The 13,322-nt window shown below is 38.0% G+C and overlaps 1 protein-coding gene across 3 annotated transcripts in view; it reads left to right on the forward strand.

The window, feature by feature from the left end:
- Positions 1-13,322, forward strand: part of GABRA1 (gamma-aminobutyric acid type A receptor subunit alpha1) — an 87,751-nt gene that overhangs the window by 38,825 nt on the left and 35,604 nt on the right. For all 3 annotated transcript variants that reach the window (XM_072400717.1, XM_072400716.1, XM_072400718.1), the window contains exons 5-7: positions 1,206-1,426; positions 4,027-4,109; positions 6,452-6,595. In XM_072400717.1, coding sequence (XP_072256818.1) covers positions 1,206-1,426; positions 4,027-4,109; positions 6,452-6,595 — 448 coding nt within the window. The remainder of the gene's footprint in view (positions 1-1,205; positions 1,427-4,026; positions 4,110-6,451; positions 6,596-13,322) is intronic.

Below are 13,322 nucleotides of genomic sequence, written 5' to 3' on the forward strand. Positions count from 1 at the left end.
AGCTTTGAAATTATTATTAATTATTATGTAAAGCTTTGCATATTTTGCATAACACATGAAAAATTTAACAACATTTTGAAATATTTTGCCAGTTGTTTTCAGTCTGGTAAATCGCTAACATATTTATACTGTATAAGAGTTTAGTGAAAACCTGGAACGGATTTCCTAAAAGTAATTTGCTATTTGACAGCAAATGTTTTCAATCCTAGACCATATCCATTCCAGGTTTGCTAAATCACCCAGGTTCACAGATGTAAACGAGTCTTCTCCAACCTTGGAGAACTTAAATGAATCAGACCCTATAAGAGAACCATAAAAGCTTCCATCACATTGCAATCCATCTTTCATATGGAAAATAATCAATATATAGCTCTCATGCTAACCATCTTGCGTTAGAACTGAAGGTTCTTGTATTCAGAATAAAATGTCTAATTCTTTACTTTCATGATTGACATGCTTGTTATGGGTCAGGCCAGAAGCAAGATAGCAAAACAGGCATTTTTAGCACAAAGTAGTTCATTGAACTATCTCTAACACCCCATGCACAAGTATTTTGTTTTCTAGACATGATTGCTTTATCTCAACCTTTTAAAAAGTTGGTTACATTAGATCAGTGTTTCTCAATCAGTGTTTCGTTAGAGCAATGTCTCTAAGATTAGTTTAATTCATGCCATTGATCATGTTGGCTATCTGTAAGGTTGGCAGCCTTCCACCACACTAATATACTGTGAGCTCTGGATATAGTAATTACAGCAGGAGTTCCCCAAAGACCTAAAAAAAATTCAAGGGGTTCTCTCATGTTAAAACCAGCTTTACAGACCCAAATTAAGTCTATCCCAATGTGTAATACTTCCCCTACCTCTTGGAGTCCTCTCCTCCTCCTGTGTCACTGTCTGTCATCTGCAACCCCTAATAAATGTACAGCGCTATGTAATATGTTGGCGCTATATAAATACTGTTTATTATTAATAATAATAATAATAACAATAATATAATAATAATATAATAATCTGGCCAGATTTATCTATTACTAGTCAGGATTTTGAGAATACAAAAATGTATATATATATATATATATATATATATATTGTGTTGTTTTGTTTTAAATTGGAAACTTTAAATCTAAGCAATACATGATTGGATATCCATTTTAATATTTATGAAAAGCTGTGTAACATTGTATTTCTTTATTCTTCCACAAACAGGAATACACAATTGATGTATTTTTTCGACAAGGCTGGAGAGATGAAAGACTCAAATTTAAGGGCCCAATGACAGTCCTCCGTCTTAATAATTTAATGGCAAGTAAGATATGGACGCCAGATACATTTTTTCACAACGGAAAGAAGTCAGTGGCCCATAATATGACCATGCCAAACAAACTTTTACGGATAACAGAAGATGGGACTTTGCTTTATACAATGAGGTAAAAGTGGCTCCAAACCACATGCTGATATGCTATTTATTTTATTGTATTATTATTTATAGAAGCTTGCAAATATGTTGTTACACTATAAAAAATATATTTTTTTTAAACAAAACAAGACTGCATATACAGAATGCATTATTACTAATAAGACATCAAAGAGTGTCAGGGGTAAGGTACGTCTCATTTCTTTACTCTCTGTTTGTTATATTCTTGGTCTACAAATTGGAATATTATTCATAAAATCACATCTATAAAGCTTGATCTACAAATAAATCCTTTATTTATGTATATCTAATTTCTTTCCTCTATAAAATCTTTCTGTCTATGAGTAGATTTGTTGCATGCAGAGAAAAGTTTATGCTTGTACATATAGGGATGTAGCTAAGCTGATCTATGCCCTGATGCTTAACAAGGAGGTGTATATTTGTTTTAGTATACAGGTGAAAAAGATCTTAAAGTGTAGGTGAGCCCTGACAACATATTCACTTTCTTTTGGGTGTGTTTGTTATACTATTGGAAGCATTTTGTTAGTGCAGGGGGGGGGGGGGAACACTAATGCAAGTTACAATAAGGGAAAGTACTATAACGGGGGAACTATATAGGGAGCAATTAAAACAGGGGGAACTATAAAGGGAGGCACTATGACATGGGCGCTATATGGGAACGCAATATATTGCAGAACTATAATAAAGGTACTGTATTAGAAGAATGGGAGAGGGGGCATCCAAAAAGGGGACCCAGGTATTCCTAGTTACAACTTGGTTTGGCTTTAAGAAAAAAATATCGAGTAGGGCTGACCTTCAATTCACAAGAAAATTGTGTTATCAACTAACAACAGGACCAGGAGTGCATTCTAGCATTTTAATGGGAATTTTTCAATACCTACAAGTTTTTTAAAGAGACATAACATTTGGAAAAATGCATGTTTGTTTTTCTTACTTTGCTTTACCATATGCTTTAAAATTAATTATGTTATCTGTGTGAATTTATAAAGAAAAATGTTTCTATGAACCTAGTTTCTATGGAAAAAAGGTTATGCAAGCCATAATTGTGAAGTTACTGCTTAGGTCAGGGGTGTCTAAACTTTTTGCAAAGAGGGCTAAATTTGGTGAGGTGAAAATGTGTGATGGCCGACCATTCAGCACGTACTCAGGGTTAGTGTGGGCCCACCAGGGTGAAGTGAGGGAGTCCCTGTGCACGGAGTCCGGTGTCAGTGCGGGCTCCATGCAGAGCACATTTTTGGAATCAGAGTGGGCGTGGTCCGTGCGGGTCCAGCACAGCATACTCCCACTTTAATGACTTCCCTGTGCACAAATAGGGACTCCTGTCCTGCCGATTATGCCTGCCGAGTAGCAGGCTGATAATTGCAAACGGGTTGATCAACTCTAATGAAATATAAAATAGCTTTTTTGTACGCGTAAGTTTTTTACTGTTGTCAACAGTGCTGGTGGGCCACATAATATTGATTGAATGAAAGAGGCTGCGGGCCGGTGGAAATCTGAACACTTGCAATTGGTCCCCGTCCGGACTTTGGACATGCCTGGCTTAGGTACAGTGTTGTGCCATACACATCTTCTCATGCAACTCATAATATTGTCTCATTGGAAATACCTGGCAAATACTCATAGATGTATGGACTGGTGTTGGCATAACCAGGGTTCTTTGGCGATTTGCCCCTATATATGTGCAAAACAGACCCTTTGGTAGGAAAAGCAAAAGGAGGAACTTTAGGTGCTATATTCATACATGACAGCTTCAATGTCAAGTATGATCTGGCATGATTGCACTGTTGTTCCTCTCCAGCCAAAATACAAACCAAACCATTTCCAAGCAGATATATTTTGTAAGTCACAGGTTTGCATCCTGTTTTGTTCCCAGAATACAAATGTTCATGCAATGTCCATTGTGGTTAAATGATATATGAGGATCCTCAGTTTTAATTATGCCAATCACATCATGCTGCAATGTATCACTAAAATATTTCCCATGATTAAAAACATCCAAGGCACTGATGGTTATTGCAGCGGGGATCCCAGTTTGTTGTTGATTGGCTGTCAGCAATTAACCCATTGAGTTGAAGCTATTAATCAAGATTTTCTGGAAATCTGTCCTTGCCTAAAGGGTTTGGCAGTCTACATTATAGCATGTTCTATTTATCAGGTATATTTAACCTTGAAAATATTATAAAATAAGTCATTCTTTCTGACAGCCATATAAGAAAATGATATATGACTTATGTTTCTGTTTTTTAATAGGAGTAATTTGCATGATTAAAATAATCAGAGAATAAGGTTTTTGGAATATTTAGTAATCAACAAGACCTAGACACTCAACTACAGATTGCCATGCGAACTAGCCTTTTTTAAGCAAAGCAGTGTGCAATCAAGCTGAGCCTTGATTGAAAGCCTAGCTAGGTTCCTACATATTTTTTTTCAATAGACATTGATTTTAAAGGGCAATATATAATATTTTGCTGACAAAAAATAATATCTAATAAATATCGACTTTAATTCCTGAAGTTGTGTTACTTTGTCTATGAATGTATTAAAAAATACACACATACTTATCAGTTTTATTTAATACTTATATTTTTGTAGATTGACTGTGCGAGCAGAATGTCCAATGCATTTAGAAGATTTCCCAATGGATGCTCATGCCTGCCCCTTAAAGTTTGGAAGCTGTAAGTATTTTGGTCTTTTAGTGGATACCTAGGTACATCTGTGATGTCTGAGTCAGGATAATCACAAATTCGGAAATCATGTGATTGCCAGCCGGTTGTGAATTATGAATTGTAGAAAACTCTGTAGACTGGAAATATCTACATTCATAATAAAAAAACCCATTGAAGAACTGAAACTACTTAGCTACAAGTCAAATAAGTAGCTAATAGGATAAGTAGTCTATATCCACATAATTCTATCTGAAAATCATCCTGACCCAGGTTTGCTTTTTTTTCCCAACTGATCTGATCAGATCATATCCCAATTGATGGTGTGAAATCTGTATACGTTTTATAGATATCATTCAATGAAGGTTCAGTTTTACACAGGGTTACTTATGTTTGCCAAAATATGTAAACCTTAGAACAAAATTTCAATATTTTGCTTACCAGTCTTTAGATTTGATTGCTGCATTGGTTTCTGTTAGCCCTCTGGGTCGTGCCGGCGCCGCTGCCCCTAATTGCAGGCACGGGCGCTGGATCCTCTCTTTTCCCTCCTGCCGCCATACTGACTTCGCGGGCAGCAGGTAGCGTAACCCCACTACCTGTGTTCCATGCCAGAGTTTCCTTCATGCTGGAGACTTGCACTGGTGTTTGAGCTGGTGTGTCTCTCTTCATCCATGAGGGAACACATACATGCCCTCTGTTTTAACAGCCTATGGCTTGATGTCTGCAGGTATATAAAGGCACCTCCTACTACAGGAAGTTGCCTGAGCAATCTCATGGTTTTAGCTTGTCTAACTCCAAGTGCAAACGTGCTTCTTCTGTCTGCCTTGCTGTGTACCGGATCTTGTTTACCGAACCCTTGAACTTTTCCCTTTTTCCCTTTTTTAACGTTTGCCGCCTGACCCTGACCTCAGATTTTGTTTATGAACTTTTGCCTTATTGCCACTTGACCCTGACCTCGGATTTTGTTTATGGACTTTTGCCTGATTGCGGCCTGACCTTGACCTCAAGTCTTGTTCATGGACTTTGTCTGATTGCCACCTCTCCTGACCCATACCCTCTTAGCCACGCAAGCCCCCTCGGTGCTTGCACCGAGTACCCTGACCCCTCTGGTCAGCTGCCACTGACCTTCGGGATTGCTCTGGAGTAGTACCTGGCAGCTACCCTGCGGCCCCAGCCTATCCTCACCATCAGAGGCTCTAGTGAAGACCAGGTAGCGGCTTAGTTACGCCCCTCCGGAGCATACCTAGTCAGCGGCACAGTGGGTCCACACCCGTGTGCATTACAATTTCTTATTTCAGGCTAGGAATATTTTCTGTGATTAAAATCCAGATGAAAATTCAGTGTCCTTGTGTTATTGTCAATGAATTTGTATTCAGTGTCTCATTAGTGTAATATGTATCCCTGTGATTGTAAGTCCGGATTCTACCATACCTCTACCCCCAAAAAAAAAGCAATCTAGTAAGCTGCGCATTGAAGGATTAAACAGCATAGTGGCTCAAAAGTTAGCACTCTGGCCTCTCCAGTGCTAGCTCCCAGGTTCGAATCCTGGCCAGGACACTATCTGCCTAGAGTTTGCAGGTTCCCTCTGTGTTTGCATGGGTTTCCTCCCACATACCAAAGACTTCTCCCCAAATTGACCTTAGACTTTGGTAATTACATATGACTTTAGTTATATGACATTATATATAAATACTGGATAATTTAGTATTAATGGTCTTTCTACTAAGTTGTTTCAAAAGAAAATGCCCCTTCCCATGGGGAAATAAATATTCTTCATGGTCGCATGCTTTTTTTGCTATCACTCCAGACCAGAATATGAAACAAAATTTTTCTCCTATTGACTTCATTGTGATTTAAATTCAGCTCCCATATACAATGGGATCAATTCAGGCAAAATGTTGGTTATCCAAATGAGGCAAGTTTGGCCAACACTAGTCAGTTCTTTTCTGCATGTTGCCAGACACAAATGTATCAGTCTTTGATGACCAAGGGTTTTTGACATATGACTGCTAGTGTGAAGCTTTTAGATATTTACATTATTGGGCAAAGGTACATTTTCCATATGGTTTACCCTGCAAATGATTTGTTTTTAGAATGTGGGGTATCAGTTTAAAAAGTCCCATGAAGCCAGATGATTAATTTAAAAGGACTTTATTATAAGAACAAATTTGTGGTGGACTGTTCAGATCAGACATATGCTATTGATTACTAGGCGTCTCATATCATCATATTGTACCTACATTCAAATGTTTCGGACTAGAACACTACATTACTCCTTCTTAATAGCTTGTTCTATGGAGCCAACAGATTGATGAAACATTTCCTAATTAAAATATTTTTCTGTTTAAACACAGATGCTTACACAAGGGCCGAAGTTGTGTATATCTGGACCCGAGAACCATCACAATCTGTTGTCGTTGCTGAAGATGGCTCTCGGTTAAATCAATACGATCTGCTGGGTCAAACGGTGGCGTCTGGAATTGTTCAATCTAGCACAGGTTTGTGAATATTTGTGCTTTGCCTTCACATATTGTATGCTTTACATCCTATTAACTTGCCTTGTCTCGAGCAATAGAAGCTCACTTCAGCAGCAGATGAGTTGCTATGGTAACTGGAGAAAATCTAATGATCAATTATTGTCCAATACTATCATTTTCAGGCTTAGTTAATCCTGGTAATGATGCCCTTTTCATCATCTGAAGCAAAACGGAAAGGGCAGCTTATAAATAGTAAGAAAAGAAGGAGATTTTGGATCTGTTTAGATTGCTAGAAATAATTTTCATTTGTTTTAAATTTGCAATTGTTGTGAGAAGTGTACATATATTTTTGGAAGCATAGTTTTATTGGCAGGTGAAACAGCTAGCCTTCGTTATCATAAATAATAAAAAGTGTATGTCATGGGAACGCAGTATATTGTGCCATGAAAAACAAAACAAACCGTCCTAATTTATATCCTTGTATCATCTTTGGATGACCTTGAACCTGTCACCTTGTCTCTTCGAGTCTCAGATAGTGAAAACAACTGGTAAGCTCTATTGAACAGGAAAATTGCGGCTGGTTTATAAAAGCTAAAAAAAATGTTGCCCATAGCAACAAGCAGTTTAAGACAAGCTGTTGCTTTTCTAACACAGAAAAAATAAGAAATACAGGGGAAAAAAATGGTGGTTCCTATGACAACACAGACACTTTCCTTCCCGACAGTTTCTTTTTTTATCAGTGAAGCACATACTTTCTATCAAAGTGACAGCAAAAGGAATCGTTTTTTTTCCTACAACCAACACTTGGATTCGGACACTTTGGCCAGGTTTGAACCTAAATGATGTCTGTGGCAAAATAAGAGCAGTTCTTTAAGTAAAACTTACATGATCCAAAACATTTTTAAGATAACAAAAGTGCTAAACCACAGGTATCTTGTGTTGCCTACAAGTTCTTGTGTAGGTCTTTAAATTGATCAATTGGTTCCTGTTGAAACCCTTTTTTTGTGTACAAAACAAAGAAAAAAGGTACAGTGAAAATTATGCATTAATGTATCAGGTAATGCTACATACAAATCATTACTTAAGTATACAAAACTAGCATTCAAATAAAACAGAAATCAGATTGGAAATGAATCATGAATTACCAAGTATACATCATACTGTTATATATATCACAATCTAGAGCATACCATTTCATACCAGAAGAAGAGAAGTCAGAAAGAGAAAAATAGTGGGGTGATGGTAGAACTAAAGAGGATGGGGTAAGGGGACATGCATTCTGGTATAACCCTTTATGTGTCTAGTCAAAACCCAGAGAAATAGTTACATTACTCAGTCATAACATAGAATTCCTCAGAATCTGCAAAAGCCAGCCAAATCGACCACGATTCTGTATATATCTCATTATGATCATGTAATTGGGCTATCAGCTCCTATGTAAGAGCTTCAGCTGCCCAATCCCTGAGTTTGGGTACCCTAGTCAGTCCCCATTATCAAGAAATAACAGCTCTGGAGGCTGCCAAGAAAAAACGTAGGGGACCCCTTCTGGACAAGGACACACAGTATGGCTTTGATGTATTTGATAAATCAGCCAAGTAGGAGTAAAGCACAAAGTAGTTCTAATGGGGTAAGGTCCCTAGAGAAAGCCGTTACGTCGTTCAGTTCTGCCACAAAGTCCCTTAGTTGTAAGTAAAACAGCCATCTTCCCAGTCTGGCTGGTAAATCTTCAGACAGGGAAAGATCCCACCACCAGTGCACTCCTAATTAAGGAAGTAGAATCATGATGCCAATGATAATATTGATCAACCTGTAAGCCAGATGGGAAGGCTGGATTGCCTAGGACTGGTGTCATGGGTCCTATAAAGATTAATACTGAGAGTTTTTTTACCTAAAGATGTCCAAGTGCAAATAACTGGCCGCATCGTGACCGGGAATTCGTGTATAGCAGGACGATCAGATGGCTGGTACCCAGCGTAGCAATAGTAGAGGGACAGGGGACAAACAGTTCTCTTTAGAGATCCATTGCTTCGAACTGCTGTGGTTTATCCAATTAAGAATGTGGACCAATATGGCCACTGCATATTAGTGTTTAAACGGAAGGAGATCTAAACCACCCTGTTGTTTTTGACGTATGTGAATAGTATACTGTGTGGCTGGTGGATGCCCAGACATATTTCGAAGCATGGATTTTAAATGTGTAAAAAACTTGGTCAAGAGGACAATGAGTAAGACACTGAAAGAGATAAAAGAACCTAGAGAGAATAGATAGATACATTGGTGCAGAGGGCATTGGCCAAATGTTCCATTGCCAGAATATAAAGATGTGGTGACAAGGGACACCTGTGCCTTGTGCCATTGTTGATTGCCACCACTTCAGACAAGACCCCATTGACTCGGATCCTGGCCAAGGAGAGATCATATAAAGTTAATATCCTTTACAATAAACTCTCGGGAAAGCCTATCTGCTGCAGAGTGGCTCTCAGGAATCTTCAGTCCAGTGGATCGCCTTTTTGGTGTGTAGAGATAGGAGGCAAAGTGGGAGATTATGAGTTTTGGCATGATCAATGAGCATGGTCCCAGTGTATTAGTGTTGGGATTAAAGGTTTCAATCTATTTGCAATCGATTTTGCATACATCTTAAGTTCAAAATTTATGAGGAAGATAGCCCTGTAACTTCCACATTGGGAGGGAACTTTCCCTTACTTGAGAACAGGGTGAAATGTGCCTCCTGAGCCTGTTTGGGGAAGGGTGTTGTGCCTTAGATAGCATTAAACACTCCTTCAAGAATAGTAGATAGTTCTTCTACAAAATGTTAAAAAAATTTACCCATGGACTTTTTCCAGTAGGTAAGGTGGTAATCGCTGCTTGGATTTCCAACTTTCCAAGCCCTCTAAATGTTTTACTGTCTCCAATTTTAGCCTGGGGAATTTAGTCAAGTGGATATAGTCCCAGAGGCCACAATTGTGGTGTGAATCACAGGAATGTAAATTGTACATATTGGAAATATTTACGTGCAAGAGCTTCTATTCTGGATCAAGCTTGCCAACATCCTGCCACACTTGTCGTTGTGTTTGTATATAGACCATAGCAAGCAGTCACAATGACATAGCTGTGCCTGGTCCAAAAGCTTCCGTAGCTCGGCACGACACACAAGCAAAGATTAGTAAGTGGCAGTACACTTGGTTTGCTTGTGCATCGTCTTCAGCATCTGAATTTCTGGGAATAGGGAGAACACTCTAGTGGCTCTCTTCTTTATAATGTTAGAGCCAGGAGATATCAACACCCCTCTAAGGACACATTTAGAAGCTTTCCACCAGATTGGGGATGAAATGGTGAAAGAGTGGTGGTTGCAAGCAACATTTGCACGGTGGATGTCAGCTTGAACTACTGCATCATTCAATAATGTATCATTCAACTGCCAGCTAGGGGCTGCCCAACAGGTAGCTGGGAGAGTAATTTTAAAGAATAGGGGGAAATGATCTGACCACAATTAGGTCCCAATATGCAAATGTGGATGCCAGTCAAGCAGATAATGGGAAAACAAAAAAAAACCTATGCGACTATAAGTATCATGAACTGAAGAATAGAAAGTATAATCTAAAGCATGGGTACATTATTTGCAGGCATCCACCAACTGTAATTTCTGCAATTGTGGTTTCAAAGCATTTAGACCCTTGTGTGAAAAAAATAATTTGCCAGTTGAGGAATCAATAGGCATCAAACACTAGGTTAAAGTCTCCTCTAAGTATTAACATGTATGATCTCAAATAGTGAAGCAAAAAAAAAAGAGCAGGCCACATTTGGTACATACATATTGACCAACAATTCTGTTGTATAGTTTGCATTTCACGAGGACATATAGCCCATGGGTAACCCCAGGGTCTATGTGCTCTGCCAGTCACTGGAAAGGTAGGTTGGCATATATACCAATTGTCACCCCTGATGATTTTCTTTGGGGATTTTTGCTAAAATACCTATTGTCATAATGTCGTAGCGGCAACTTTGACACTGAGGAGGATTGAAAATGGGTTTCCTGAACAAAGAATACAGGGGCCTTTGGTTTTTGCATGTGGTACATAAGCAGATAATGCTTTTTGGGGCTGGTAAACCCCTACACATTCAGAGATACAGTTTGAACAGCTGTCATGTTTCAAGATGAGAAAAAATGGAGAAAGAAATGTTGCAAAGGCATAGAAGCCTCTTGTCCCTAGCAGAGAGGAGAGGTATGGTTCTAGTGGGGGTTCGGGGTTACCAATCAGCCATGTCCCGCTCGGGCCAAACACATATGATTCAAACATAGACATTATAAAGGTGTGTAATGGTGATAACACTCCTAGTGCACCAACCAACATGTGTCTTCTCCTCAGAATCAAAATATGTGGTTCTACAGTGGTAACAATTGAAACAGTTAAACAATTTAAAAAAGAGTATAGCATAACATTACTGCTAATAACAAAAGGGCAAGTCCCAATCCCTGGATGTGAACTATGGAAGCAGCCATCTGTAACACCCTAGTTTGATAAATAAAGTGGTCTGTACTCTCCACAAACCGAGGTGCAGATATACTCCCTAAGACTGGCATTACATCAGCAACCTGTAAACCATCAGAACGGCTTAACATGTAATAGAGGAATTTCAGGGGATTCCCCAGAGATCCAGGCTAGACACTTTGCAATCCGTAAAAGCTGTATACAATTACCAGATAGCATTACAATAGGCAAATCATTAGTGATGGAGACATTTCAATGAAAGAGTCCTAGGAGACCAGATTTCCCAGTGATGGGTGAAAGGCTACAGCCTCTTCAAAGAGTCACATATAAGCAGGGCAGAGCTAGCAAAGTAGGTAGTAGCTGTGCCGCCATCTTGGAAGGCCTCATGGGAGTAGACCGATTGCCCCAGCCTCTGAAAAAGTCATCTAAATCCAGACGTTCGAGTGTCCTTTTTTGGCTATAGGCAGACCACATCCCAACTTAGTGCCTGATAGACATAATCACAGAGAGAACATGCAAATAATTCTGTTTTAAAAATAAGCCTACAATTTAAATCTAAATTAACAAAAACATCTTTTCAGTAAAAAGGTGCATATGGGCTATTATGCCTTTTATTAACATATTGATCTGGAAAAATAATATTTTGTTTTTTTTTTCTTTTATGGAAACTGATACAGAACATTATTCGGTCCCATTCCTACTAATTTTCCTCTTCGTATTTTTTAATCGAATAAATTTGATCTACAATACTTAGTGACCTTTATTGTGTGGTCTGCTTAACTCCATATAGCTGCTCTTCCTATACCTTTATCTCATTCTTGGTGCTTCCAATTGTCCAATCACTTCTTTAGGACAACCTGTCAGTTGCTTGACTGGTTGCATAACTGATTTCCCATATGGCTAAATGGAATGTGGGTAAAGAAAGAGAACCAGGTGTGGTAAGGTTTGGTATTTTTTGGAATATTACTTGATAGGCTTTTATATTTAAATACATTAGTAGCTTTAAAGCTACATTATATCTATGTTGGTTATATTACAAAAGTGCTAGGAGAGGCACTAAAATAATACAAGAATAGACGAGATACTAGAAGAATATGTGCAGTAAAAAGGCTGTTTTTTTGATTATAGACAAGTCCCCAACCAACCCATTATTATTGGTGTCTGTTTAAGCTAATTGGTGTAATAGTAGGCCCCGTAAGTGTTAGTAATTGAGACAAATCTTCCATGGGGTTATTTTTAGAAATCTAACCATATATGCCATTACACTTTAAAAACATTTTTTTTAGAACAGATTTTTTTAAACATCATGAATCTTCTTATTTACTCATAGTCCTTGCCTATAAATAGCACAAATTCTATTATAACTTTTAAAAAATGTTACAATAACTTTTAACATATTGGTTGCTAAAGGTACTTCCCCTTCAGTTTGTCCTCATAAGTCATGCTTTTAGGCACAATGAACTACCCCAGTCACCATCATGTTTTTTTTTTCAGGCTTTAGGGGTTTTGATCCCTCTGTTAGGTTTTCAGATCTATTAAGTATGTTATGTCAATTCTAAGCAAAATGGCACACAGGCCTAGTAAGTGTCAGAACACTCTGGACACACATTCTCCATGTGTGTAATAGGAATATTCGCACCACTGTTTTGTAAGAGGTGGAAAACTAGACACTCTAGATTAGGACATCATTGATGTCTCTTAAAAAATATCTACAATGGTAATCCATTGCTTCAATGAATGAAGCAATGGATTACCAGCAAACCTCTAGTGTAGTAGACAAGAGTTCTAGGTCTATGCTGTTTTTTTTAGATACTGTAATTTGCCAGAAGACTGTCCCAATGTTCTTCAAAAGTATTAAGTTATTAGTACAGTGAAAGAATTATAGTAGATTGGCAAAGTCGCTTTAACACTGTTTCTCCATTTCTGAGTTTGTACAACATAGCATGGTTTTGGATGGTAATGATAAATTGATATCTTAATGTTTCCATCTGAAATGAAAATAATTTTTGTGACCCCCTCCAGTTCTTGTTGTATTTTAGAATATATAAATACAGAGACATATAGTTTTTTTAAGATGTGGTAATTAAAAAAGTATGTGTAAGGAAAACGTCTTGTCCACTAAAGAAAATTAGATTAAGGTACAGTAACCTGTTACTTTTTTCATGGTTTCCACCTTTGGCACCAATTTCTTTATGCTACAAATTTTATGTAGCTCAAGCATTTTCCACTGGCTAGTAGTCAGTGAAATATGTGTTTCT

This window comes from Pyxicephalus adspersus, chromosome 2, assembly GCF_032062135.1.
Source record: "Pyxicephalus adspersus chromosome 2, UCB_Pads_2.0, whole genome shotgun sequence".
NCBI classification, from domain to species: domain Eukaryota; kingdom Metazoa; phylum Chordata; class Amphibia; order Anura; family Pyxicephalidae; genus Pyxicephalus; species Pyxicephalus adspersus.